At 31.6% G+C, this 26,247-nt stretch overlaps 4 protein-coding genes, 1 long non-coding RNA gene and 1 other non-coding gene across 7 annotated transcripts; 5 read left to right on the plus strand and 1 right to left on the minus strand.

The window, feature by feature from the left end:
* The first annotated feature begins 3,582 nt into the window (after positions 1-3,582).
* On the plus strand, positions 3,583-6,024 carry LOC107932022 (putative disease resistance protein RGA3). The gene has a single exon (XM_016863966.2). It carries the CDS (start codon positions 3,643-3,645, stop codon positions 6,022-6,024), a length of 2,382 nt encoding a protein of 793 aa, XP_016719455.1. The 5' UTR covers positions 3,583-3,642.
* Positions 6,025-6,901: 877 nt separating this feature from the next.
* On the minus strand, positions 6,902-8,380 carry LOC107931999 (uncharacterized). 2 transcript variants are annotated; one of them, XR_001693322.2, is made up of 4 exons: positions 8,040-8,380; positions 7,828-7,942; positions 7,174-7,291; positions 6,902-7,087 (listed from the first exon to the last, which is right to left on the minus strand). It is a non-coding gene; the product is annotated as an uncharacterized lncRNA (long non-coding RNA). The 2 variants fall into 2 exon arrangements; XR_001693321.2 differs by having other exon boundaries at positions 6,902-7,291.
* Positions 8,381-11,671: 3,291 nt separating this feature from the next.
* Positions 11,672-14,162, plus strand: LOC107932024 (probable inactive receptor kinase At2g26730). Its single transcript, XM_016863967.2, has 2 exons — positions 11,672-13,156; positions 13,404-14,162. Exons 1-2 carry the CDS (start codon positions 11,863-11,865, stop codon positions 13,994-13,996), a joined length of 1,887 nt encoding a protein of 628 aa, XP_016719456.2. The 5' UTR covers positions 11,672-11,862; the 3' UTR covers positions 13,997-14,162.
* A 3,727-nt stretch (positions 14,163-17,889) lies between these two features.
* TRNAG-UCC (transfer RNA glycine (anticodon UCC)) lies at positions 17,890-17,961 on the plus strand. Its single transcript has one exon. It is a non-coding gene; the product is annotated as a tRNA-Gly (tRNA).
* A 2,430-nt stretch (positions 17,962-20,391) lies between these two features.
* On the plus strand, positions 20,392-23,478 carry LOC107932002 (putative disease resistance protein RGA3). Its single transcript, XM_016863945.2, has 2 exons — positions 20,392-23,192; positions 23,315-23,478. The coding sequence occupies exon 1, from the start codon at positions 20,600-20,602 to the stop codon at positions 22,022-22,024; it is 1,425 nt and encodes a 474-aa protein (XP_016719434.2). The 5' UTR covers positions 20,392-20,599; the 3' UTR covers positions 22,025-23,192; positions 23,315-23,478.
* LOC107932025 (disease resistance protein RGA2) lies at positions 22,054-23,184 on the plus strand. The gene has a single exon (XM_016863968.2). It carries the CDS (start codon positions 22,054-22,056, stop codon positions 23,182-23,184), a length of 1,131 nt encoding a protein of 376 aa, XP_016719457.2.
* Positions 23,479-26,247: the final 2,769 nt, after the last annotated feature.

Consider the following 26,247-nt stretch of genomic DNA (forward strand, 5'->3'; position numbering starts at 1 on the left):
CCTTTGTCTAACCTCAAGTTTCGTTCTTCTTGATCTAAAATAGAAAATGTAGATCATTTAATACTCACATTTATTAAAACAGCCCTCGACTCTAACTTTTTCAAAATTACAATTTTGCCCCTAAACTTTTGCATAATTACATTTTTGCCCCAAGGCTCAGAAATTAAACTTCATCTCATATTCTTATGTTTTATGACATGCTGAACATTTTTATCTTCTATGACAACATCAAATTCTCACTCTAACGCTTACTTATGTACATTAGGGATTTTTACCGATTATGTCAACTTACTCGTTTTCGCTTAAAATCGGCTAGCAAAAGTTGTTTAACATAATTTATAGCTTCGTATTCTATATTAAAACATCAAAATAAACACTTTTAACCTATGGGTATTTTTCCAAATATAAACCCTAGGTTAAATTATTGCTAGAATAAGCTAAATTAAGCTACCGGGATCTAAAAAACGTAAAGAATATTAAAAACGGGGCTTGGGATCACTTACTATGGAGCTTGGAAGCTTGAAAACCCTAACTATGGCTTCTCCCCTTGCTAAATTCGGCCTAATGAAGAAGAAGAAGATTTTTGCCATCTTTTTCCCTTTTTAATTCTTTTATTACTAGATTACCAAATTGCCCCATAACTTAAAAATTTTCTATTTCACTTATCTCATGTCCATTTTTGTCTACCGAGTTACCAATGGTCTAATTACCATATAAGGACCTCCAATTAAAAATTTCATAACAATTGGAACTTCTAACATGTAGAACTCAACTTTTGCACTTTTTACAATTTAGTCCTTTTGACTAAATTGAGTGCCCAAACGTCAAAATTTTCGAACAAAATTTTCACGAAATTATTTTGTGAAATCGTAGACCATACAAATATAAGAAAAATAAAATTTTCCTCATCAGATTTGTGGTCCCGAAACTACTGTTTCGATAACCTTAAATTTAGGCCATTACAACAAATCCCAACCCGATTGCAGAAAACCTAACAGCAAACAACTTCCAGCGCCGCAGCCACCAAGGCCTTCGTCCCCACGTGCTGAGCCTTTGTCCTCGCACGTGCCTTCTCACGTGCGCCACCGCTACGTGCCACGCCTCCATACGTTGCGCCGAGCCGCGCCACGTCACTGTACGACCTCTGTATACCTGCAAGAAGAACAAACAAATGGAAAAGGCAGAGAAAGCAAGCAAAAAGAATAGAAATCGCTAGCAAATCAGAAAAAATAGGAAAAAAATAAGAAAAATGTAAAAAAGGGATTCGAGGGGATTTCATTTTTTTGATCTCAGCCTATAAAACAAGGGCAGAACTTTTTTGTAAGGGGTTACAGAGACAAAAAAACACAAAAAAAAGAGCATACACAGATATTGTATACAAAGCATTCAGAGAAATCGAAAAGAAAAGTGTTTTGAAAGGTGATTCCTTTTTGATTTTTGAGTGTTATTTTCCTTTTTTTTGGGTATTCGTCTTCTTTTTTGATTATTGTAAGAGGAGAGTAAAAAGGAGGGAAGGAGAAACTCACCTTCGAGGTGGGAGCGCCGGATCCTGGTTCACTCCACCGTAATCGGAGTTCGGACTGGGCGAAGAGGGGGCTGAGGCGGCGCGACTCTTGAATGGAAGGGGATTAAGTTTTAGGGACTTTTTTTATTTCTGTTTAGGTTAACAGATAGGGTTTTAAGGTGGGCTTAGGGGGAATCACGAAACGACACCATTGAGGCCAGATTCAATGGCTCTGAAACGGTGCCGTTTTAAGCCGCGACCCGATGACCCGACCCAGACGCGACTAGATCCGCGTGTTCTGGCGTAGGGAGGGATATTTGCGCGACCAGTCCTTCCCTTTTCTGGTGTTTTTGAATCGGTGGTCTTCTTTCTTTTTGATTTAGCCCCCATATTTCGTTTTTGTTTCATTCCGACCCAGCTTGCAACGCCACGTTTTGGGGAGCGGGATATTTCCCAATCGGGCCCCTCATGTAATACGCGTGTTGCGGCAAGGTCCCCCGCTTTAGCTTAATTTTATTTATGCCCTGTTAATTCGATTCTGTTTGTGATTTAATCCTTCTTTTTTTTTTAGGAAATTATTGTTATTTTTATTTTTATACTTATTTTTATTGTTATACTTTCTCTATATATTTGTTTTTAGATATATAAGTAACTATACATCTTTATAGAAAGTTAATTTTTAATAAAAATACTTTATGTTTTTATATACATGCATATAACATGATTTCTTTTTTTTAGTATACGTGTATATATATATAATAATATATTATTATTTTCAAATGATATTTTCTTATGAATGAAAACTTTATTCCTTTTAAATTTGTTATTTTATTATTTATTTAACTTTTATACATTATTACTAGGTACACACTATTATTTCTACTAAGTTTTATTTACATAAATTAGAATGTAGACATTAATTTCAAGTTATTCATTTTTTTATTTTATTTCCTTATTATTTCTTTCCTTTATCAAATGGTATCAAATATTTGTATTATTCATTGTTATTATTGTCCTTTTTGTTTTTAGTTGATTATGAATTTATGGGTTGCTTAAAATTTTTTATGGATGTTTGTATAATATGATTTAAATCAATGTTTGTATTGGCATATTATTCGTTTAATTGCTTCTAGTTTAAGTTCGAATTGTTAGATGTATCGTTATTCAATCATGTTCCGTTTGTAAGAGTTGAATTTCATTAAAGTTTCATAATCGTTTTATTTTATAAACTTTCCAAAAAAGCTTGGTATTCATAGTTCTCGAGAGAATTGTACCCTAATTTACTGGGCTTCAATTTTTCTCGACGAATTTAGGTATCCAAGTGTTTATTTTATTTAAACCATACAATTTTAAAATAAAGCATTTAAGATTTCAAAATGTTGGATCCTAACTTACTGATATGACATTTTGTTATCTCGATTTTAAAATAAAGGCAATATTCGGTGTTTAGGAATTTTAAGAAATTGAACCCTAACTTACTGGGTTTTGATTTCTCGATTGACCCAAATAACCAAATATCCTTCTCAAAACGTATGAAATTTTAAAACTTAAAAAGACGAATCTAACTTCGAAGATTGAATCGTTGCACTCTAACTCACTGAGTGTGACGATTTATTTCTTTAAAGTGGGTAGGTCTTATTTTCCAATTCGATTATTAAAATTCTCTTTTCAAAGGATCGTATTTTAAAATCCTTTTCAAATTCTCGACACTAAGACATTAAACAATTGATTCGGTACCAATTTTGGGCGTCACGAGGGTGTTAACCCTTCCTTGTGCGTAACCGACTCCCGAACCCGTTTTCTCAAATTTCGCAAACCTAAAATTATTTTCAAGGTGATCCGATCACACCTCAATAAAATATCGGTGGCGACTCCTAGAACTTTCATTTTTAAAAGTCGATCCCGTTTGTTTTTTCAAAACTTAAAAATGGTTTCGACATTGATAGTTTACCTTCTTTCTTTTTTTTTTTAATTTATCAACACAACGTAGTTAAGTTCCAGCAAGTAAACTATGAAGCCCAATCAACAATCAAAAGCAGATATTTGGCTGAAAAAAATAAAATCATTATTGAGTGCCTCGATCATTCATTTGCCTTCCTTCCCCTCAGTCATTTAAGCTTTGCTCTAGAAATTCAATTATGGCGGAAACGTTTCTGTTCAATATTGCAAAAAGGGTTCTCGCCAAAATTGGCAATCTCTCTGTAGACGAAGTTCGCTTGGCGTTTAATGTCAAAACCGATCTGAAAAAGCTGGAGGACACCATGATCAGCATTAAAGCTGTGCTCTTGGATGCCGAGCGGCAACAGCACCAAAATGAAAAGCTGCGCCTCTGTATGTGGAAGCTCAGAGACATCTTTTACGATGCTGAGAACGTTATTGACGATTTCAAGTGTGAAGCTCTCCGGAAACAGGACGCCATCAATCATCGCGACAACAACAACTTAAAGGTGCGAGTTTTAGGTTCCTGTTGTTTGCCTCTTTCATTCTCTTTAAAAATGAGTCATAAAATCAAAGACATCAATGGGAGACTAGGCGAACTTGCCACTGAGTGGAAAAGCTTTGATCTAAGACAGTGTAGCGACAATCGACATGTTTTTCGCAGAGAGACCATCTCTTTTGTGGATTCTTCTGATGTTATTGGTAGAGATGAGGATAAAGAGAACATTATTAGTATGTTGATGAAGCCAAGTGAGGCTCGAAATGTCCCTGCCATTCCCATTGTTGGAATTGGGGGTTTAGGAAAAACCACGCTCGCTCAATTAGTTTACAATGATGATCGAGTTACTAGCCTTTTTCCTTTGAAGATATGGATCTGTGTTTCTGAGGAATTTGATCTTTCTAGATTGCTCAGGCTGATTATTCAGTCTGTAAATAAAGGAGAAAGATGTGATGATTCAACACTTGACGCCTTGCAAGCTCGTTTGAGAAGCCTTTTGACTGAGAAGTTCTTGCTCGTCCTGGATGATGTGTGGAATGAAAATAAAGCAAAATGGGTTGAGTTAAGAAATTTGTTGAGATCGACGGATGGATTTTCTCCAAGCAAAATTATTGTCACCACTCGGAGTTTGAACGTGGCCTCGATAATGAGTTCAATTCCCCCTTACATTTTGAAAGGTCTCCCTCTTGAAGACTGTTTGACCTTATTTACAAAATGGGCTTTTAATGATGGTGATGAGAGACATTATTCAAATCTCATTAGAATCGGGGAGGAGATTGTGAAAAAATGCAAAGGGGTTCCTTTGGCAGTAAGAACATTGGGAAGCCTACTGTTTCAGAAAACGGATGAATCTGATTGGATCTATATAAGAGAGAGTGAAATATGGAGACTTGAGCAACATGAAAACGATATTTTACCAGTGTTGAAGTTGAGTTACAATCATTTGCCATCTCATTTGCAACGATGTCTTGCTTTTTTGTCCTTGTACAAAAAGGATGAGATCTATTATAGTGATAGAGTTATCTATCTTTGGATGGCAAATGGACTCCTTGAGCATCCAAGGCAAAATCAAGAGCGGGAGGATGTTGGCAAACGATATTTGAATGAATTACTGTCAAGTTGCCTCATCCAAATGGAGCAGGATTATTGGTTGTATTTTACATTCAAAATGCATGATCTGGTACATGATCTTGCATTAGATGTGTCTCAAAAAGAATGTAAAACAATGAATTCCGAAACAGAAACGGTTGATGAAAATGTTCGACATTTATTATTATGTGATGAGAAGTTGGTTGAAGTTCCACGTGTTTTGGGGGAAATGAAAAATGTTAAAACAGTAATTATCCAAGATGCTTCAGAGGCATCAAAGACTATTCATGAATCACTTATAAATCTATGTGTCTCCAATTTCAAGTATCTACGAGCATTAGAATTAAGGGATTCACCATTAAGCGCTTTACCGAATTCCATTGGTACCTTGAAGCACTTACGAGACCTTGACTTGGCCAAATGTGAGGGTATACGTGAACTTCCGAGGTCTTTCTATAAGCTTCGCAGCCTGCAATTTTTAAATTTGGAAGGTACTGGTTTGAAGCAGTTGCCTGACAGCGTGCAAAGGTTGATTGAGCTTAGACATCTAGTAATAACCATTAAAGCTACTCATTTGAAAGAAATACGAGCAGGATGTTGGACTTCTCTTCAATACTTGAAATTGCATTATTGTACAAAATTAGAATGTTTGCCTGAAGGAATGCAGTATCTGAAGTCACTTCGGACACTTGTCCTGAATGATTGTGTTAAACTTGTCTCATTGCCAAGGAGCCTGAAATTCCTAAGCAAGTTAGAACACCTTGAAATAGTTGGTTGCCTTCTAATCAATTTGAAAATGGAACTAGAAGAGGAAGAAAAAGACCTTCAGTTGAGCCTTAAAACTCTCTCTCTCACTCTTCGTATTACCTGCCTTAAGAGATTTGCCACGATTGCTTCTTCAAGGATCTTCTTCCACTTTGCAGCAATTACGAATTCAGTTTTGTCAAAACTTGTCCGTTCTACCAGCATGGCTACCGAATCTCACTTCTCTTAAAAAACTTGAGATTTTTAATTGCTTTAATTTGTGGGATCTACCGGAGGGAATAGACCGCCTCACCAACCTTAGAGAATTGAGAATTTACGGATGTCCGGAGTTGAGCAAAAGATACAGAGAAAATGGGGGTGAAGATTGGCACAAAATTGCTCACATCCAAAAGGTTGTTATTTGCTAATGAAGAATGAGGTATGTGGTAAAATTTTAATTTCTCTATCAGATTCGATTCCATATTATCTTTCCGTTGTAATTCTAAGAAGTGAGCTTTTGCTTTGGATATGTATCAACTTTTAGCTTTATGCATATTTATCTTTTCTCTTTATGGTTTAGCATCAACTAATTGTGTTTGTATTTTTTAGTTTAATTTTATTAATTGTTTATTTTGTGATGGAGAAATGATGCGGTTGTTATAAAATTGCGTAGTAGAGTTGAGAAATGACAAGAAAGAAAATAAAACATTTGAAAAAAATGTACACATCTCTCTCTTATTCTCTCTCCATTCACCATTCCAATTTGAAAGAAATAATTTTTCAAAAAAAGTACCGAGGATCTACACACTATGAAAGTATCCACATTCGCATTGGTTTTTTCTGAAGATTGAACACAATTTAGTTAGTTCAGTTGGAACAAATTGCCGTTATTTTTGAGTTTGTCTTAATATATATAAAAGTAAGAATTTAATTTTTTTTTGAATCACGATAACATCCTTTAATGTTCATTTAATTACTAAATAAACATTAAATAAATAATTCATTTTTCTAAAAAAATAATATAATTTTTCTTCATTTGAACTATATGGTTAAAAATATTAGATAAAATCATATCAATAATTCTTTTTTATAATAGAGTTCTTATTGATTTGAGTTACACAGTTGAGTGTATTAATTATTAATAATATATATTATTTTAAATCAATTATCATTTAATTAGTGTTACCTTTAGCATGGAATAAATGGTTAGTTAGCTAATCAGCATTTGAATCATTGTTCACTAAAAGCAGTACGAAAGAACTGAACTTTACCGCAGCTGGCTTGTAGATGCCAACAATAGCTCCCAAGGTAACCTGTTCATTAAATTATAGTTATAATGTAAAATTCAATACAAAATGCAGAGAGTTTTATCGAATACACTAAGAAAATCAACACACACCCACACTGGGAAAAGAGTTGTCGAAGTTTCAATTATTCTCTCGTACTGGTTCATCCCTTTCGGTGTCGGACTATCTCCGGAAACATTAGCAGCAGCCTTGCACTTAACTTTGGAGTTCCTGGATATAAAGATCATATTAGCAAGCAAATCCATGAATTGGAGCTAAAATGACATGAACTACCAACTTCATATGTTGCTCAGAATCTTCATTTCCCCTAAATCACCCCTACACTCAAATCGGACATGTATTGGATATAAGTATGGGAGTATGATACCACAAATATATGGGAAAAATTAGAAAAAAAGTGAGCATATTTGGGCATATACTCATACGTGAAACTCACCTTCCAGTCCACGTAGGTGAAGGGGCAATAGTAAGAAAAAAAGGAAAAAAGGTAAATGGGAAGTTTTAAACAAACATGGAAGACAGGTTAACAAAAATCAAGCTAGCGACCTCACAAGGTTCCTGAAGGCAAACTACTTCACTAACCAACAATTTGTTCTTTTTAACAGTCAACTCTATGATTGTTGAATCAGCCAGATTTACTTCCTTGGGATGATCAAAGCAATGAATTTAACAGTGAAAAATGCAGTCTCGAGATTTTATAAGAAAGAAATCGCATTTAATCAAACACCTTGTGCTCAAAAAACTACCTGAATCTAGAATAATGGAGGATGGGGCTAAAAGAGCAGCAAGGGGACTATTTGGCTTGCTTTGCATTGACCAACCATTTCCATACAAAGAAATCCCAGCTCTAACATCTGAAAACTTCACATTCAAAGAAAATAAGACAAAAATCACAAACAAATCCATTGGATAAACAATAAAAAATGAAGTCAAATCAACAAAGACAAAGAAAAGTTACCTAGCTAAGCTGACAGTACCCTTCTTCCAGGAATCAAGACCATGGTCTTCTACGTATTACAGCTTCATATACATGCAGATTGGTATCTGTGACGACAAATCTAGACAAAGCTGCCATCGTTAAAAGACAAAATAAGGAGGTATAATCTAAACAAGACACGATTTTCAAGGGGTTATATTTGATTTCAAGCGTTGAATTATGAAGGTTTTTTTAAAATTAAACCGAGGTATACAAGAAAATGGGATCAATCCCAACGTTATCGGTTAAGTCATCATCTTGTTGCTGCTGTCTTCTGGTTTTCCCTGTTGACAATTTCAGTGATATTTTTGTCGTTAGGTGAACTTGTGAGACCGACGATTAAACCGGAAATATGTTCTGCTGTTTCTGATATGGTGAAATACTGTTATTAGTCCTTTTAATAAGCATAACTTGTGGATTTAGTCCAAATACTTTAATTTGGTCAGTTTTAGTCCCACAGTTTTCCAATTGATCAATTTTACTTTAGTCTATTTAGTTAAATTATGCTATTAGTCTTGCACTATGCGTAAGGTCGTAGATTTAGTCTACTTCTCTAATTTGATCATTCTTAGTACCTGAAATTTTTGAATTTTAAAGTTTCAATTTTGACGCAAATAACAACTATTAAAGTCCTTAATAAACTTTTTTGTGAATAATATGTGGAAATGCGATAATATGTTTAACACATAAGGTTTTAGAAATAGCAAAACTTAATGAATTTAACATCTATTGTTTGTTCAGGACTAAAATATTAAAATTCAAAAAGTACAATGACTAAAAATGACCAAATTAAAGTATAAGGATAAAATTCATGACTTATATATAGTATAGGGACTAATAACAAAAATAACCTTTTAATGTATTGGAAATGAATATGGAATACAATTAAAATTTTAATTAAATAAATTATTGCGAATTTAATAAAATTTAAAATTTACTTTAAGTCAATTTAATATTTTAATAATAAAATAAGGTTAAACTCATGCAGAAATATGTTTCTGATACAAATATGGGACACCAATATTATACAAAATATATTGAAGAGCTGCATTTTATTTAATTTTGTCCCTTTAAACCAGCTAAAAGTTCAAACATTAGGGTTAAAGTATTTGGAAGGTCCTTCTAGTGTAGAGATTAGATTAAATTAGTCCCTTTATTATTTAAATGGATTGATTTAGTCCTTACACTATTAAAGAATTCAAATAAATCTAAATTATAATAGAGTTAATATTTTCTGTATAATAAAGTGTCTTGAATTTTTTTTTTCAATTGCAGTTCAGTTCTAAACAGAACATTTCATTTATAGAACTATAAAAATTTTAAAAATATTAACTCTGTTAAACAATAAATGTTAACTCTATTCCAATTTGACCTTATTTGATTCTTTTTAATAGTACAATGACTAAATTGATCCATTTAGTAGTAAAAAAACTAATTTGATCATGTATCAATGATAGAGGGGCCTCTTAAGTACATTCACCGGCTAAATAGTACCATGTAATAATAGTCTTGTGTAATTTTTAATAGATTTGTCTAAGGGTTGGATTACTCATCTAAATTTAAAGTCTTGTTCGATATTTAGGAGTAGGGATGTTCAAATTTTGGTTAAAATCAAATTAACCTGCCGAACCGATGTAATTTCATTAATCTGTCAATTAGTCGATCTAATTTGATCGGAGGTCAATTAATGATTTTTTGAAAGTTTGGTTATCGGTTAATTCAGTACGAAATTAGGTAATTAACCGAACTTAATAATTAATAATACAAATTATATGTAGTTTTAATTCAGTTAAATAAACATTATCAATTTGTTTTTTTTATATTTTTTTATACTTGTTTTAACCAAAAAGTAAAAAAAAACATATAAATTTTGGTTAATTTGATTAATCGACCGAATTAATTGAAATATTTCAGTTCGGTTAACAATTAAAGGATTAAAAAGTTCGATTAATTCGATTAATACTAATTCAGTTCGGTTAACCGTTTGAACACTCCTATTTAGGAGAGTTTGAATAAAAATTTTAAGTTAAAAAAAATGAGCTTGACAAAATAATAATAAAATTAAAATATGAGTTGAGTTTGGACTCTAACATTTAAGGCTCTAGTTTGACTTAGTCCAATCTATTTTTAGATATTGTCGTATATTTTGTAATTTATAATTTGTAATTTATAATATATAATTTTAAGTTGTTTCTATTTAAAATTTTAATAAAACAAAAAAATCTTAAATATTGAACAAAAAAATAAACTTTATAAAAATTAAAAATAATTTGGGTGGGTATAGGGGCGAAGCCACAAAATATTGTTGGAAGGTCAAAATTAATTTGTATATTTTTATGATAATAAAATATAATTTTACCATTTAATAGTCCATGTCTTTATAATATTTAAACAATTAAATTAAATATTTATATTTTTAAATCACTAATGTAAAAATTTACTATTGATGCGGCCTTAGGACCTGATGAGCAGAGCTGGTGTGGCGAATCCCAAGGTCCGCCGAGCTTCGACTAGTGAGGAATCAACGTAGCAACAACGCCAACCAACACCCTTGTGAGCAAGGGAGAGGAGAAGCACTTCAAGCCAAAAAGAAACAACAAAAGAGACCCAAGAGGCGGTTGAATAACCAAAGCTTGGGATGGGCAAAAAAATGTTGGTGAATTAATTAGACACTAAATTAAGAAATTATTAGAAGTTTTTTTTTAATTACAAAGGGCATTTTTATCTCTTTACTTTTTTTATATAAAATCTATAAAAATTAACTTAAAATAAATTTATAAAAAAATACTTAAAATTAAGACACCATGGCATTTAAAGTTATACCATTTCAACAAAAATTAAAATGAGGTTTTCTCATCAACCAACAATTCAATAGAGTTAAACCGAAATACATATTAAAAAATAAACCTTCCTAATTTCTCTTTAATTAATCGAAGTGTAAGGGAAATGAATTAACTCATAAGAATTGATAGTTAAGCTTAAGCAATACAGCTTCACAAAGACCTATAAATATAAGTTTGGAGTAAATTAACACCATTCTCCATTATTTTCTTTTGATATCTTCACCAACCTAAAACATTGAAAAATATTTTAAAGAATGAGTGTGATATTTGGTAATAATTTTATAGGGTTGCAACCCACCAACATTGTAACCTACTACAAGTAAATCCCAATAACTTTTTATAAATATACATTCACCTTAATTTTTCTCACAGTTTAAGAGTAAATAAATGAAAAATAAACCAAGTGGCGACGAATGAAACAGACCATGGCAGTAACGAAGAGCGGCTGTCAAATGCTAGTTATTACTGATTGACGAGGTCTTGAATCGCCTGTTAATCACAATTATTATAAATCAAGTGATAAATCGGGTCTTATAATTAAAAATATAATAAGAACGAAAATGATAATTATAAAATATAAAATCAAAACGTGTACATTGTTGTACTTTATAATTATAAAATGATAACAAGGAATACTTATATTTGAATGTATGACATATGCCATCTATTTTTTTCATCTATAAAATGGATGGGATTTATTAACTTAACCCAATTTTATATTTTTAAAAATTAATACTTATCATATAAGTAGTAATATTTTTGGAGGCCACTGAATACAATGCAGCTATAAGGTCCTGGCTGTCTTTAAAGTTAAAACAGTTCCCTTCCACATTACGTTCCTCTTTCTTTTATGGGTTCTCACCGGAAAATCGTTTCCGGTTCCGACTAGCCACCGAAGGAAACAACGGCAACTTAAAAGAAAACCATTTCTTTCCTCATTGTTTTACTACTAAAATCCCATCATGCCGGTCGTGAATTTTGTCTGTGTTTTTTTAGTTTCAGTTGTGATGTTTAATTCGAGAGTAAGCTCAGAACCGGTTGAAGACAAGCAAGCTCTACTTGCTTTCATTTCGGGAATTAGACATGCCGACCGGGTTAAATGGAATTCATCGACCTCAGCCTGTGATTGGTTCGGTGTTCAATGCGATGCCAACCGGTCTTTCGTCTACACTTTACGGCTCCCCGGTGCGGCCCTCATCGGTTCGATTCTGCCCAATACAATCGGTCGGTTGAACCGACTTCGAGTTTTAAGTCTACGAGCAAACCGTTTGTCCGGTGAGATCCCTGCCGATTTCTCCAATTTGACTCAGCTCCGTAGCCTTTATTTGCAAGGTAACGAGTTCACCGGTCCGTTCCCACCTAGTGTGACTCGTTTAACTCGTTTGACTCGCCTTGATCTTTCTTCTAATAATTTCACCGGTCCAATTCCTTTGGGTGTCAACAGTTTGACTCAGTTGACCGGACTCTTCTTGCAAAATAACAAGTTTTCCGGTTCTCTCCCGAGCATCGACTCGGACGGTTTAAACGATTTCAATGTGTCTAACAACAACCTTAATGGTTCAATTCCCGATTCGTTATCTAAATTCCCCGAATCTTCATTCGCCGGAAACATTGGGCTTTGCGGCGGTCCACTCCCGCCATGTAACCCATTTCCTCCATCTCCATCTCCGACCGAGCCCATTCCGCCCACAACTTCCGGTCAAAGCTCGAAAAGCCTTCCCACCGGCGCCATCATTGCCATTGCCTTGGGGTCAGCAATTGTTGCGTTACTGTTATTACTATTCCTCATTATCTGCCTCCGTAAATGGAAACGGAAGTCACCAAGGCGGCAGAAGGCGATACCATCGACGACACATGCAAGTCCGGAGGAGGAGGCGGGGACTTCCTCGTCGAAAGATGATATAACCGGAGGCTCAACGGAAATCGAAAGGATGATGAATAATAAGCTCGTGTTCTTCAAAGGTGGCGTTTACAGTTTCGATTTGGAGGATTTGATGAGGGCGTCGGCTGAAATGTTGGGAAAAGGCAGCACCGGAACGTCGTACAAGGTGGTTTTAGCGGTGGGGACGACGGTGGCAGTTAAACGGTTGAAAGACGTGGCGGTTAGTAAACGAGAGTTCGTAATGAAGATGGGAATGTTGGGTAAAATCATGCATGAAAACGTGGTTCCTTTGAGAGCGTTTTATTATTCCGACGAGGAGAAATTGCTGGTTTATGATTACATGCATGGTGGTAGCTTGTTTGCGCTGCTTCAAGGTAAATTATTTCATTATTTTGCTCCTTGCGGCTCATATTTGAAAAGAAAAAAAATAGGTATTTTTTGAGCTTATTATTATTTTTAAAATTAAAAAATGTATTTTTTAATAATTTAATAATAAAATAATTACTTTATATTAATTAAATATTCTAGTATCTGTGTCATATATATATTATCATACTTCATATTCTCTTAATTATAAGTTCAAGTGAGTAAATTTTTAATTATAATGTAATAACTTTATAGGTAGCAGAAACTCGGTTCGTACACCGTTAGAATGGGACCACCGGATAAAAATAGCCCTAAGCGTGGCTAGAGGCCTCGCGCACCTCCACAGTTCACAAAACATGATCCACGGCAACATTAAATCTTCCAACATCCTTCTCCGACCAGACCACGAAGCCTGCATCTCAGAGTTTGGTCTTAACTCTCTTTTCAACACCAACACTCCACCTAGTCGCATCGGGGGTTACCAAGCACCTGAAGTAATTCAAACCCATAAAGTTACGGTGAAATCAGACGTTTATAGTTTCGGGGTGTTATTATTGGAATTATTAACCGGTAGGGCACCAATCCAACCATCAATAACTGAAGAAGGGTTTGATCTTCCGCGTTGGGTCCAATCCGTGGTTCGGGAGGAATGGGCCGCCGAGGTGTTTGACGCAGAGTTAATGGCATACCACAACATCGAGGAAGAAATGGTGCAAGCGTTACAGATTGCAATGGTTTGTGTCTCAACAGTGCCCGATCAAAGACCCGTCATGTCGGAAGTGGCACGTATGATCGGAGATATGATCGATAGAGGGGGAACAAATGGCGGTACGGCAGCCGCCATATGATCCGCTAAACAATGAAACAAAATTCAAAGTGTGTTGACCTTGAGAAGCCAACAATGGAGTTGAAAGTTTCAATTAAAAAAAAAAATCAATTCCATTTGCAGGCCATCTATAAAACGTTAAATGCTTGTATTTGATTTATTTTAATTAATTAATTAATTTTTTTTAATTGAGAGTTGGAAAGGTCGGCTAATGTACAAAGTGGAACCCCGGTCGTGCACTGGTTGATGGGTGATTACTGATTAGTTCATGATTTTATTATTTTAACACTTAATTAATCTAATTAGAATCTGTTTCAAGGATGGAATCAACACCGTTCAAGACCAGATCAGAGGCCTGGAGATGTTACGCGTGGCGAAATGGTGAGCTGGCTAGGCCGGCTTTTTGTCTTTTTCTTTTATTTAATTTCTAGAAAAAAAGAAATGTGAAACAAAATAGGGTGGAGGGGAAATTTGAAAAAATAAAATAAAAATCTATTTTTTGTGGTGTTCAGGTTACTTTTTATTTAATTTAGATGGATTTCAGTTTTTTTTATTTAAAAGATGAATACTATAATTAATTGAATAAAGTCGAATACATTCGAGTATCAATTTATATAAATTATAAGTGATTTTTTTTTTCAAATTTTATTTTAATTTGAGTTTCATCATATTAGATTTATTCTTATTTAAGTATATTCTAATTTAAGTTTAGTTGTATTTTGTAATGGTTTATCGTGATTATAGCTATCCAGGTGTGTATTGTTTATAATTATAATTTTATTTGTATTTATAATTTTTTTAAAAATGTGTTTAATTGCAATTGCAATTACAATTTCAAATATATATAAATTAATATGTATATCTAAAATAGTGAAAAAAATCTTAAATTTTTTCTTTCTTTTTACGCGATTTGCTTCTTCTTTTTTGTTTTGTTTAGCAACAGTATCAACATTTTAGCTAGCTATCGCTCGCCTTTTTCTTCCTCCCACCAACCCTCTCCGTCATTTTTCTTCTCATTCACTTTATGTCGTGGCAGAGCCAAAAGGGGTTGGTAGGGACCCCGACCGCCTTAAAATAGAAAATTTTCTATTTAGGCCCTTTATAATTTATAAAATTTTAAATTAGTAATAGTAAAATTATAATTTAGCCCCCCAAAAATAATAAAAATTTGATTTAATTCGTTAAAAATTATAAAAATAAATTATTAAAATGATGAAATTATATTTTTATTATCGTAAAAATATACAATTTAATTCTCACCCCCCAAAAAATTCATTTTGGCTCCGCCACTAACTCCATGTATCTTCTCTCTTTTTAGTTTGCAAATATATTTTGTGGGTACCTTTATTGTTTTCACAAGTTGTGATGGACAAATGATGATGCTTGTCGTTATTGAAACTCCACCAGCCATCAGCTGTTTCTCTTGAAAAGTAGGTAGCTCTTCCTTGGTTTCCTAATCTTTTTCTATTTTGAGAGGATTTTAGAATAATAAATGATTTCATGAGTTAATTTGGACTCTTGTTGTCTTAAGTTTTATATATTTTTTATTTTTATTATTTTCCCTTGTTTAATAAGTCTTCGCTTTTAAAAATTGTTATCATCGTTAACAAAGTTTTGGCTTCAAGCAAAATGTTAGAGCTAATACGGATATAAACCACAAAAACACATTATGAACTCAATAAAAATTCATATAATATGAATATAAAAATATTTTAAACACAATTATAAGACAAGAAAATATACTTAATTGCTAAATCTACGAAATAGAAACATAAATATATTTTGAGCTTTTACAAGGATTTAACTTTTGTGTGATTCATGAAAAAAAAAACTTATAACAGAAACCTCAATCCAATTAATTTATGCATTTATCTATAATGAATATATTTTAATCTCATTTCGAATTCTAATATTATTTTTATAATATTTTTATCCAAATTAAAACTTTTTTTTAAATAAATAGTTGTCTAAAATAGCCAAATAGGCATATTGGGCATTGGATTCTGCATATACAACTGGGTAATTTATTCCCATTACAACTCACCTAATCTTTGTGTTTTTCACCCCACAAACACACTTCACCTAAACTCTTTTAAGGTGCCATATAACTTAGGCTTTGGCATATATATATACACACTATTTTATAAATATGTTTAGTTTGAAGTAAATAATAATTTTTTTATGTAAAAAAATTCATTCGTTAAATATATATTAATATAAACATTATTTTAGATCAATATGATAGAGACATCGGATTAATTCAAAATTTTATATGTATGACGAGTATAATTATAACATGAAATTCAATAGTTAGATTCTTAAATGATCAATCATAAAAAAAAGTTATTTAAGGGTGTAACCATGTTAATTTTATATTAATGTAATTGCATTCATGTGTACACTCAATAATAATTTTCCATGCTGTTGGTTATTGTGTTAATTTTGTTAGTACGATGTTTAAAATACTTATAATTTTATCTCAAACCTTTAAAAATGAAAAATATCACGTGTTTAAACACATTTGAGCTCAAGAGTGTGACTAGAGGGAGCAAGTAGATCAGTTTCAATCCCTTATCGATAATGAGTTGCTGATTTTGTCCCTGTCTGAACCCTCCTCCTTCAAATTGTTACAATATCAATAATAACCCGAATCAACATTAAAAAAAATCATACATTTAAAATATATTAGAATAATTATGTTACCATAAATATACATTGAATGTGACCATATGAGTCATTGAAAATCTCACCAATCTCATATTTGATGTAATTTATGATAATTCATTTAAATCAAATAAAATGAGTGGAGGGGTTTGATTGAAACAATAATAAGGTGAAACACTGAATAAGGGAAGGTGGTTGAACATCATCTAATTCCTAAGAACAAATTAATAAAATATAAATGTCAATGAATTACTATACAGAAAAACCACAAAATTACAGCCTAAACCATTAATCTCATTTTGTCTTTTCATTGGATTTGGATTTTATTTTATTCAGCTGTTTGAATTTGGATGCTAACTACATTTCTTAATATAATATATGACATAAATATGAAAATAATAATAATGAAGAGCGGTGTAATATGAATTATTAATATATTTAAAATTTATAAATACATGTAGATTGAGTCTTAATTTGATTGATATCGGTATTGTTGTCAGTATAAGAGAATGTGCGTTAAAGCACATTATCTTTTTATTTAAGAGTTGGAGAAAGGCTCCATGAGTTCGAGTTGTTTTATAATATATTTTTTTTCAATAAATAAAGCTGAAATTAGTTAAAGCATTAATTTATTATTAATCCAAATATAATCAAAGGTATTAAGCTGTTCTGTGGCAGCTGCATTTGTTAAGGTTTGGGAGAAATTTTTAGAGTTGACAAACATATTATTTAGTTTATATAGTTATTTTAAAATTAATAAAAATATATACATTTGGAATGAATCTGAATAAATTATTATTCAGATTTATTTAAATTTAGATAACTGATTGTCCAGATTCATTCTATATGAGTGTAAAAGTTAAAACCATAAAAAAAATTTAAAATTATAAAGAGATTCAAATATGTAAAAGATTAAAAAAATTATAAAAAATTAATTAAAGCGCACATTTAGAATGAACCAGAGCCGTCCTCGGGTGTCTTCTTGTAGTGCTACGTGCTGCGTCGGGTGAGGGTATAACAACACTAATCAATTAAAATTATGTATAATCGACAAAAAATATTTATTGTGATTAATTTCTTTTATTTTCTCATTTTTAAAATTGATAGGGACTAAATTGCTCAAAATTATTGAGAAGGACCAATTTTCTCACCATCAAAATTGAGAGGGACCGGAGATATGTTTTTACCAATCTACATAAAAAGCCCTTCAATATATTGAAATTTAATTTCACTTGCAAATTGTGTCATCAGGCGTTTGTAGTCCAACGGTTAGGATAATTGCCTTCCAAGCAATAGACCCGGGTTCGACTCCCGGCAAACGCATTTGAAATTTTTCACCTTTTTTCCTTGTTCTCTGAAGGTGGTAACTGGTGAGTTAGTGTTTGGTGGATGAAAACATGAGGGCCATTTGCCTACCAAAACGAAATCACACACAAAGAGAAGCATTTGTGATATTCGAAAGAGTTTGCTAAATTCTGTAGTATAACCCCCCACCTCTACACATCTAACCTTCTAACAATTTCTCCTTTTTTCTATTCATCAAAGCTTCACCATTTAATTTCTCTAAGGAGAGAGATGAAAAAAGAGTAGGGAGTGTGAAAATGGTTGAATGATTTACGTAATAATTTTCAAATGTAAACATCATATGAATAAAATAATAGTTGCTCTTACTCTTTATATTTCTTTAGGTGCTCGACGTTAGTATCCCAATAAATATTCAAATCCATAATAAGTCTTTAATAAGTTATGTGTTATGGTTTTAGAGACGAGCCATGAATTAGTTGTGTATTGGAGTTGATTTTGAGATAGAAGTGTTTAAACCACTTTCAACTTATAAGTTACTGTTTATCGACAAAATTATAAAGTAAAAAGTTTGAAGTTAAAAATACATCTTCCATCATAACACTGTAGAATAAAGTTATCTTTAGTATAAATTTTCTCTATTTTCAATACTTTTTTGGTAAGTTGGTATTAAGAATGAAAATGACATTAAATCAGACAAATACCATATATGAAATGAAGCAACAAAGAATATCACAAATTTTGCTTAATAGTGAAAAGGGCTACCCATGTTTCTGGATTAAGATACTGTCAAAGTTGAAGGGGTATTAGAGATTTCATAAACCCGGACACTCTTGTCTAGTGTGGCTCAAACAAGAATATGCTTATCAGGTATTTTCTCTATCTTAATTGCCTTCATAATTATTGTTACCATTCGATTTGTCTAATATTATTGAACCGCAAGATGACAGTTCGATGACTGATAATTGATAAAAAAAACTCCCTTGTGATAGCATGAAAAGAAGGCAAATAAACCGTTTCGATAATGATTGTTGCCAAATATGCAAATGCCCATGAATCTGCAGTCAAAGCAAAAGCTGAAATTTTCATTTTTCTTCGAGTACGTCTATCCTATATATAACTATACAACTATGCTCTTTTAAGTAACTACTAATCTCTGGCGAATTTAGGGGGTTGGCAAGGTCCTGCTCCCTAAAATGTAAAATTGTTATCTAGGCCTTTAAGTTTTTTTTAAAAAAAAATTTAAATTAATAAAAATAAAATTACATTTTGACCCTCTAAAATTATAAAAATTTAATTTAATCCTTTAAAAATTATAAATATATAGATTATAAAAAATTAAAATTTCATTCAGCCCCAAAAAACTGTTCCGGTTTCGCTCATGTCTGTACCATCCATTAGCTAATCTTTCTTCTTCTTTTTTTTTTGTTTGAAATTACAGTTCTAATTGAAATAATTAAATTTATTAAATTTAATTTTATTATTTCTAAAATTTTATGCGACAAATATATGGTAAGATGTATAATATCATGCCAATTTATTATTCTCACATAATACTCACAAAAGACGTTATTTTTTTAATTTTATGAATTTAACAAATATCGTTTGAGCTATGATTAAAATTTTAAAATTCGAAAAGTATAGAGACTAAACATAATCGAATTGAAAAAAAGAAACTAAATCTATAACTTATACATAGTACAAGACTAATAGCAATATTGAAGTTGAATTACGATCATTTGTTACGATGTCTTACCATTTTGTTCTTGTAAAAAAAGGATGAAATATGATCCCAAATCTTGAATAATGTAATTAATTAGAACATGAATTAATTTCTTTATCATGTCACTACCAATCAAGTCATAACATAAGGTTTTTTATTATATTTTTTCTCTCCCTTTAAAATTAATATTAGATAAATCCTTGATATTGAATAAGATAAGGTTTTTTATTGTGTTAATTAATGTAATCAATAGAATAATCATATCATTTGTCTTATTAAAGTTTCTCGCCATTGCAGCGTCAATCTCTGTAACCACCTAGATTTATAGCATCTTCAATCACAACTTTGTCGCCTTCATCGTACGGTTCACGTTCAAGAACATAAAAATAAAGCACTTCACCAATCAATAGTAGCCGTTGAGATGTAAACCGGTAGTTCACCCCCCAATTTATATCCCCAAATTAGAATATTAAAGTTGGCTAAATTTTTTATGCATTTTTTTATGAAATCGAATGGATGATTAAATTAGTTACATCATTAATTTTCAGTCTATCGTGTTGAAATTAAATTCATAAAAATTAAAAAAAATATATAAAATCTAATTTAATTGATTTTTTAACCAATTTGTAGTTGAATTGATTGTTTAGATTATTTTAAATTGATATAATCGATGGATTCTCTATCCATGTGATTTGTCCAGCTTTCAAAACACTAAACTCGAGTAATAGGTACGAAGAAACCCACCCCGGATCCACTGGCACAAATATTTTATAGCTTATAGAAACCCGCTCCTTGGAATTTTACAGATTTTAAGTCCCAGCCAAGGAAAGTCAAGTATCAAATACGATCTACCGCCACCAAGATATCTTGCTCAAAGAAAGAAAAAGAAAATCATTTGTGAGTGCTTTATTGATTGCCTTGCTTTCCCCTACATTTATGGCGGAAACGTTTCTGTTCAATATTGCAGAAAGGGTTGTCGAGAAAATTGTCGGTCTCACTGTAGACGAAGTTCGCTTGGCGTTTAATGTCAAAACCGATCTGAAAAAGCTGGAGGACACCATGATTAGCATTAAAGCTGTGCTCTTGGATGCCGAGCACAAACAGCATCAAAGTGAAAAGCTGCGCCTCTGTATGCGGAAGCTCAGAGGCATCTTCTACGATGCTGAGAACGTTATTGACGATTTCAAGTGTGAAGCTCTCCGCAAACAGGACGCCGTCAATCATCCCAACATCAACAACTTAAAGGTGCGACTTTTAGGATCCTGTTGTTTGCCTCTTTCATTCTCTTCATTTTCTCTTTCATTCTCTTCAAAAATGAGTCCTAAAATCAAAGACATCAATGGGAGACTAGGAGAACTTGCCACTGAGTGGAACAGCTTTGATCTAAGACAGTGTAGCGACAATCGACATGTTTTTCGCAGAGAGACTATCTCTTTTGTGCATTCTTCTGATGTTATTGGTAGAGATGAGGATAAAGAGAACATAATTAGTATGTTGATGAAACCAAGTGAGGATCAAAATGTCCCTGTCATTCCCATTGTTGGACTTGGGGGTTTGGGAAAAACCACGCTCGCTCAATTAGCATTCAATGATGATCGAGTTACTAGCCTTTTTCCTTTGAGGATATGGATCTGTGTTTCTGAGGAATTTGATCTTTCTAGATTGCTCAAGCTGATTATTCAGTCTGTAAATGCAGAAGTAAGATGTGATGATTTAAAACTTGAAGCCTTGCAAGCTCGTTTGAGAAGCCTTTTGAATTATAAGAAGTTCTTGCTCGTCCTGGATGACGTGTGGAATGAAAATAAAGCAAAATGGGTTGAGTTAAGAAATTTGTTGAGATCGACGGATGGATTTTCTCCAAGCAAAATTATTGTCACCACTCGGAGTTTGAACGTGGCGTCGCTAATGAGTTCAATTCCCCCTTGTATGTTGAAAGGTCTCCCTCTTGAAGACTGTTTGACCTTATTTACAAAATGGGCTTTTAATGATGGTGATGAGAGACATTATCCAAATCTCATTAGAATCGGAGAGGAGATTGTGAAAAAATGCAAAGGGGTTCCTTTGGCTGTTAGAACATTGGGAAGCCTACTGTTTCAGAAAACGGATGAATCTGATTGGATCTATATACGAGAGAGTGAAATATGGAGACTTGAGCAACATGAAAACGATATTTTACCAGTGTTGAAGTTGAGTTACAATCATTTGCCATCTCATTTGCAACGATGTCTGCTTTTTTGTCCTTTTACAAAAAGGATGAGATCTATTATAGCGATAGAGTTATACGTCTTTGGATGGCAAATGGACTCCTTGAGCATCCAAAGCAAAATCAAGAGTGGGAGGATGTTGGCAAACGATATTTGAATGAATTACTGTCAAGGTGCCTCATCCAAATGGAGGAGGATTATTGGTTGTATTTTACCTTCAAAATGCATGATCTGGTACATGATCTTGCATTAGATGTGTCTCAAAAAGAATGTAAAACAGTGAATTCCGAAACAGAAACGGTTGATGAAAATGTTCGACATTTATTATTATGTGATGGGAAGTTGGTTGGAGTTCCACGTGTTTTGGAGAAAATGAAAAATGTTCGAACAGTAATCATCCAAGATGCTTCAAAAGAATCAAAGACTACTCATGAATCACTTATAAATCTGTGTCTGTCCAATTTCAAGTATCTACGAGCATTAGTATTAAGGAAGTCACCCTTGACGGCTTTACCGAATTCCATTGGTACCTTGAAGCACTTACGAGACCTTGACTTGGGCGTATGTATGAGTCTACGTGAACTCCCGAGGTCTTTCGATAAGCTTCGCAGCTTGCAATCGTTAAATTTGGGAGATACTGGTTTGAAGCAGTTGCCTGACAGCGTGCAAAGGTTGATTGAGCTTAGACATCTAGTAATAACCATTCAAGCTACGCATTTGAAAGAAATACGAGCAGGATGTTGGACTTCTCTTCAATACTTGGAATTGAGGTACTGTATGGAATTAGAATGTTTACCTGAAGGAATGCAGTATCTGAAGTCACTTCGGACACTTATCCTGAGTTATTGTCTTAGCCTTGTCTCATTGCCACGGAGCCTGAAACTCCTAACCAAGTTAGAACACCTTGAAATAGTTGGTTGCTTTCAAATCAATTTGAAAATTGAACTAGAAGAGGAAGAAGACAAAGACCTTCAGTTGAGCCTTAAAACTCTCTCACTCCTCGGATTACATGCCTTAAGAGATTTGCCACGATTGCTTCTTCAAGGATCTTCTTCCACTTTGCAGCAATTACGAATTGCGTTTTGTCCAGACTTGTCCGTTCTACCAGCATGGCTACCGAATCTCACTTCTCTTCAAAAACTTGAGATTGAGCATTGCGTTAATTTGTGGGATCTACCGGAGGGAATAGACCGCCTCACCAACCTTAGAGAATTGAGAATTTACGGATGTCCGGAGTTGAGCAAAAGATACAGAGAAAATGGGGGTGAAGATTGGCACAAAATTTCTCACATCCAAAAGGTTGATATTTACGAATGAAGAATGAGGTATGTGGTAAAATTTTAATTTCTCTATCAGATTTGATTTCATAGTATCTCTCCCTTTTATATGTTTAATGTTCGTTAAGTACTCATTGTGTTTGGAAACATTGCATGTATGGAATGTGAAGATGGAGATGGATGAATGAAGCAAAGGGTGAGGCTTTTACTTTATTTGCATTCAGATTTCACAGTTGAGCTTTTTATTTGGATATTTCAAATGCCTTCATGCTATAGATTGTAATGTATAAAATTTTATGCATATTTATGTATTCTCATGGTTGGTTTGTCTTTATAATTTAGTACATAAATAAATTGGTTATCCAATTATAAAAAAGTTACAAAATGTATGAGGTGCTAAATTGGTACATTTTGATTTGGTAATTATAATTATAGCATTGGTAGGTTTTTGAGCCACTTCCAAATCTTGATTTTGTAATGAGATCAAAAGATTTATTTTTGAGCTACACAGATTAGCACATAGCTGTGTGTTACGCATGGGTTGATGATATGACCATGTGACCTTTAAAAATTAAGATTCTTTTGAACTACACAGTTTTCGCTTGTCACACGGGTTGACGACATGCCCGTGTGGGTATTGTAGTTTAAGTTATATAATTTGTATTAATTATACGGTTTAATCACACGGCCGTGTGATTTTTGGGGAATTCTTATATTTTGGTCCATACGGTTACAATGAGTTCACACAATCAGGATATATGGCTGTGTGACTCCTGTTTGTTGAAGTTTCAATGTTTTTTGCTAAATTTTCAATTAAGTCTTTATTTGTTCCCATGTATATTCCAAATATACAGTTTTTTTTAGAGTAATGGATTAATGTAAATTTGATAAACTAAAAATATTTTAAATTAAATATTATTAAATAATTTTATAAAATTATTATATTATATTAAATATAAATATAATTAGTGAATAATATATAAAAACTAGTTTTTTACCGTGTGATTCAAAGACCTACTGTATAAATTAATTAATTTTAAGAGTTATAAAATTATATAAAAAATTAAATATAATAATAAATTATTTAATTAGTAAATTTAAACAATTTAAATGTGCATATGCTAATAGTGATTATGGGTATAAAATAATCATTGCACCTTTAATTAATAATAGTGTAAATTAATACTTATATATAGACGTATGAGTTTATTATATTCAAATTAAAATATATTATTTAATTAATTTGTATTTTTATTTATAAAATATTTTCATATATATATAAATTAGTACATATATAAAGATTTAATTAATTCATATATTTTATATAAAAATATTTATACACTATAATTTTAGTGTATATACTAAGATTTAATTAAATTTAATTTTAATTTTAAATTTCTTATTAAAATAAAAATAAATATAAAATTAAAATTAAAATTAAATTAAAATTATTTTTTAATAAAAATAGTGAAGAAATTTATCTCTATTTATATGGTAAAATAGTAAAGAAATGAACATTCATTCATATAAGGTAAGTAGGGGAGTATTCTTTAACAAATGTAAGGGTAAGTGTGAGTACGAGAGAGTTCTCTAGCTAGTGTGAGAATAAAAAGTGATATATAAGAATATATTTTAGTTAATACGATATTAAAATTAACTTTTTAAATAAAAATAGTACTAAAATTAACTTTTTTTTAATGATAAAAGTAAAGAAATGACCTATGAGAATATTCTTTAATTAATGTGGGTTAAAATTAAATTTTAAAGAAAATAGTAAAGAAATAAACGCTTATTTATAGAGTAAGTGTGAGCTCTGATTTTCAAAATTGATAGGGATTAAATTACTAAATTTTTTTGAGAATGACTAATTTTCTCAATATTAAAATTGAAAAGGAGTGGGGAGATGTTTTTACCAATCTACATAAAAATTGAAATTTATCCTATTGAGCTATTAATGATAATAAAAACAATCAATTAAAATCTTTCGTTAATGGAAATTGTTAGTTGATCGGTTTGACTATTAATAGTAAAAAATTAAAACATCATTTTAAAATTAAAAAAAATATATACATCTAGAATGAACTTGGATAATAATTTGTCTAAATTCATTCTATATGAGTGTAAAACTATAAAAAAATTAAAAATTAAAAATATTATAAAAAGTTTTAAATATGTAAAATATTAAAAAATAAAAAATAATAAAATTTTATAAAAAATAATAAAAACAACACATTTAGAATGACCTAGAGCCGTCCTCGACTATCTTCTTGTAATGCCATGTGTTATGTCAGGTGAGGGTATAACAACACTAATCGATTAAAATTATATATAATTGACAAAAAATATTTATTATGATTAATTACTTTTATTTGTTGATTTTCAAAACTGATAGAAATTAAATTACTCAAATTTATTGTTCAGGTTCATTTAAATCTAGATAATCAATTATCTAAATTCATTCTATATGAGTCTAAAATTATAAAAAAATTAAAAATTAAAAATAATTTTTTTTCACTTTGGTCATTACAACTTTTTCTATCCCAAATTAGGGCATAATTAGAAACATGTGTATACAAATGAATGAGATTACATTTATACATAAACTTATTCAATTAGATCAATTATTAATTGATAATTAGATAATTCAATCAATTATGTTTGTAGTTAGACACATGTATATACAAGTTTATTTGTCAACATTTTTACATAGAATAATTTAACTAAATCAATAATTAATTGATTAGTTCTATAATTTAATCCATTCAAGTATCTGACTCAATTTGTAATTAGAGGAATTTACAAGATTACAATCATCAATAGAGAAATATACAACTAATAAATACTCCTAAAATTACTTATACACCATGACATATACATTCATATATCTGATTGATTCAATAATGGTTTTACAATTAATCATATATTTTTAAATTACTTGTACATCATTAATTCTATATAAATTACTTGATTTACAGTTTATTTTAATTTAATATAATATTCTGAAAAGTTTATAAAATAATAAATGATAAATAATATTAAACTTGGTATGAAAAGTGATAATGCATCCAATTTACATGTTTATCACGCTTAATTTTGATAAATC

Source organism: Gossypium hirsutum, chromosome D13, assembly GCF_007990345.1.
Source record: "Gossypium hirsutum isolate 1008001.06 chromosome D13, Gossypium_hirsutum_v2.1, whole genome shotgun sequence".
NCBI classification, from domain to species: Eukaryota; Viridiplantae; Streptophyta; class Magnoliopsida; order Malvales; family Malvaceae; genus Gossypium; species Gossypium hirsutum.

Bases quoted from the DNA above. Each gene is read 5' to 3' on its own strand.
- LOC107932022 (XM_016863966.2), top strand. From the start codon at position 3,643: ATGGCGGAAACGTTTCTGTTCAATATTGCAAAAAGGGTTCTCGCCAAA.
- LOC107932024 (XM_016863967.2), top strand. From the start codon at position 11,863: ATGCCGGTCGTGAATTTTGTCTGTGTTTTTTTAGTTTCAGTTGTGATG. The intron at 13,157-13,403 runs GTAAATTATTTC...ATAACTTTATAG, and splicing joins CTTGTTTGCGCTGCTTCAAG to GTAGCAGAAACTCGGTTCGT.
- LOC107932002 (XM_016863945.2), top strand. From the start codon at position 20,600: ATGGCGGAAACGTTTCTGTTCAATATTGCAGAAAGGGTTGTCGAGAAA.
- LOC107932025 (XM_016863968.2), top strand. From the start codon at position 22,054: ATGGAGGAGGATTATTGGTTGTATTTTACCTTCAAAATGCATGATCTG.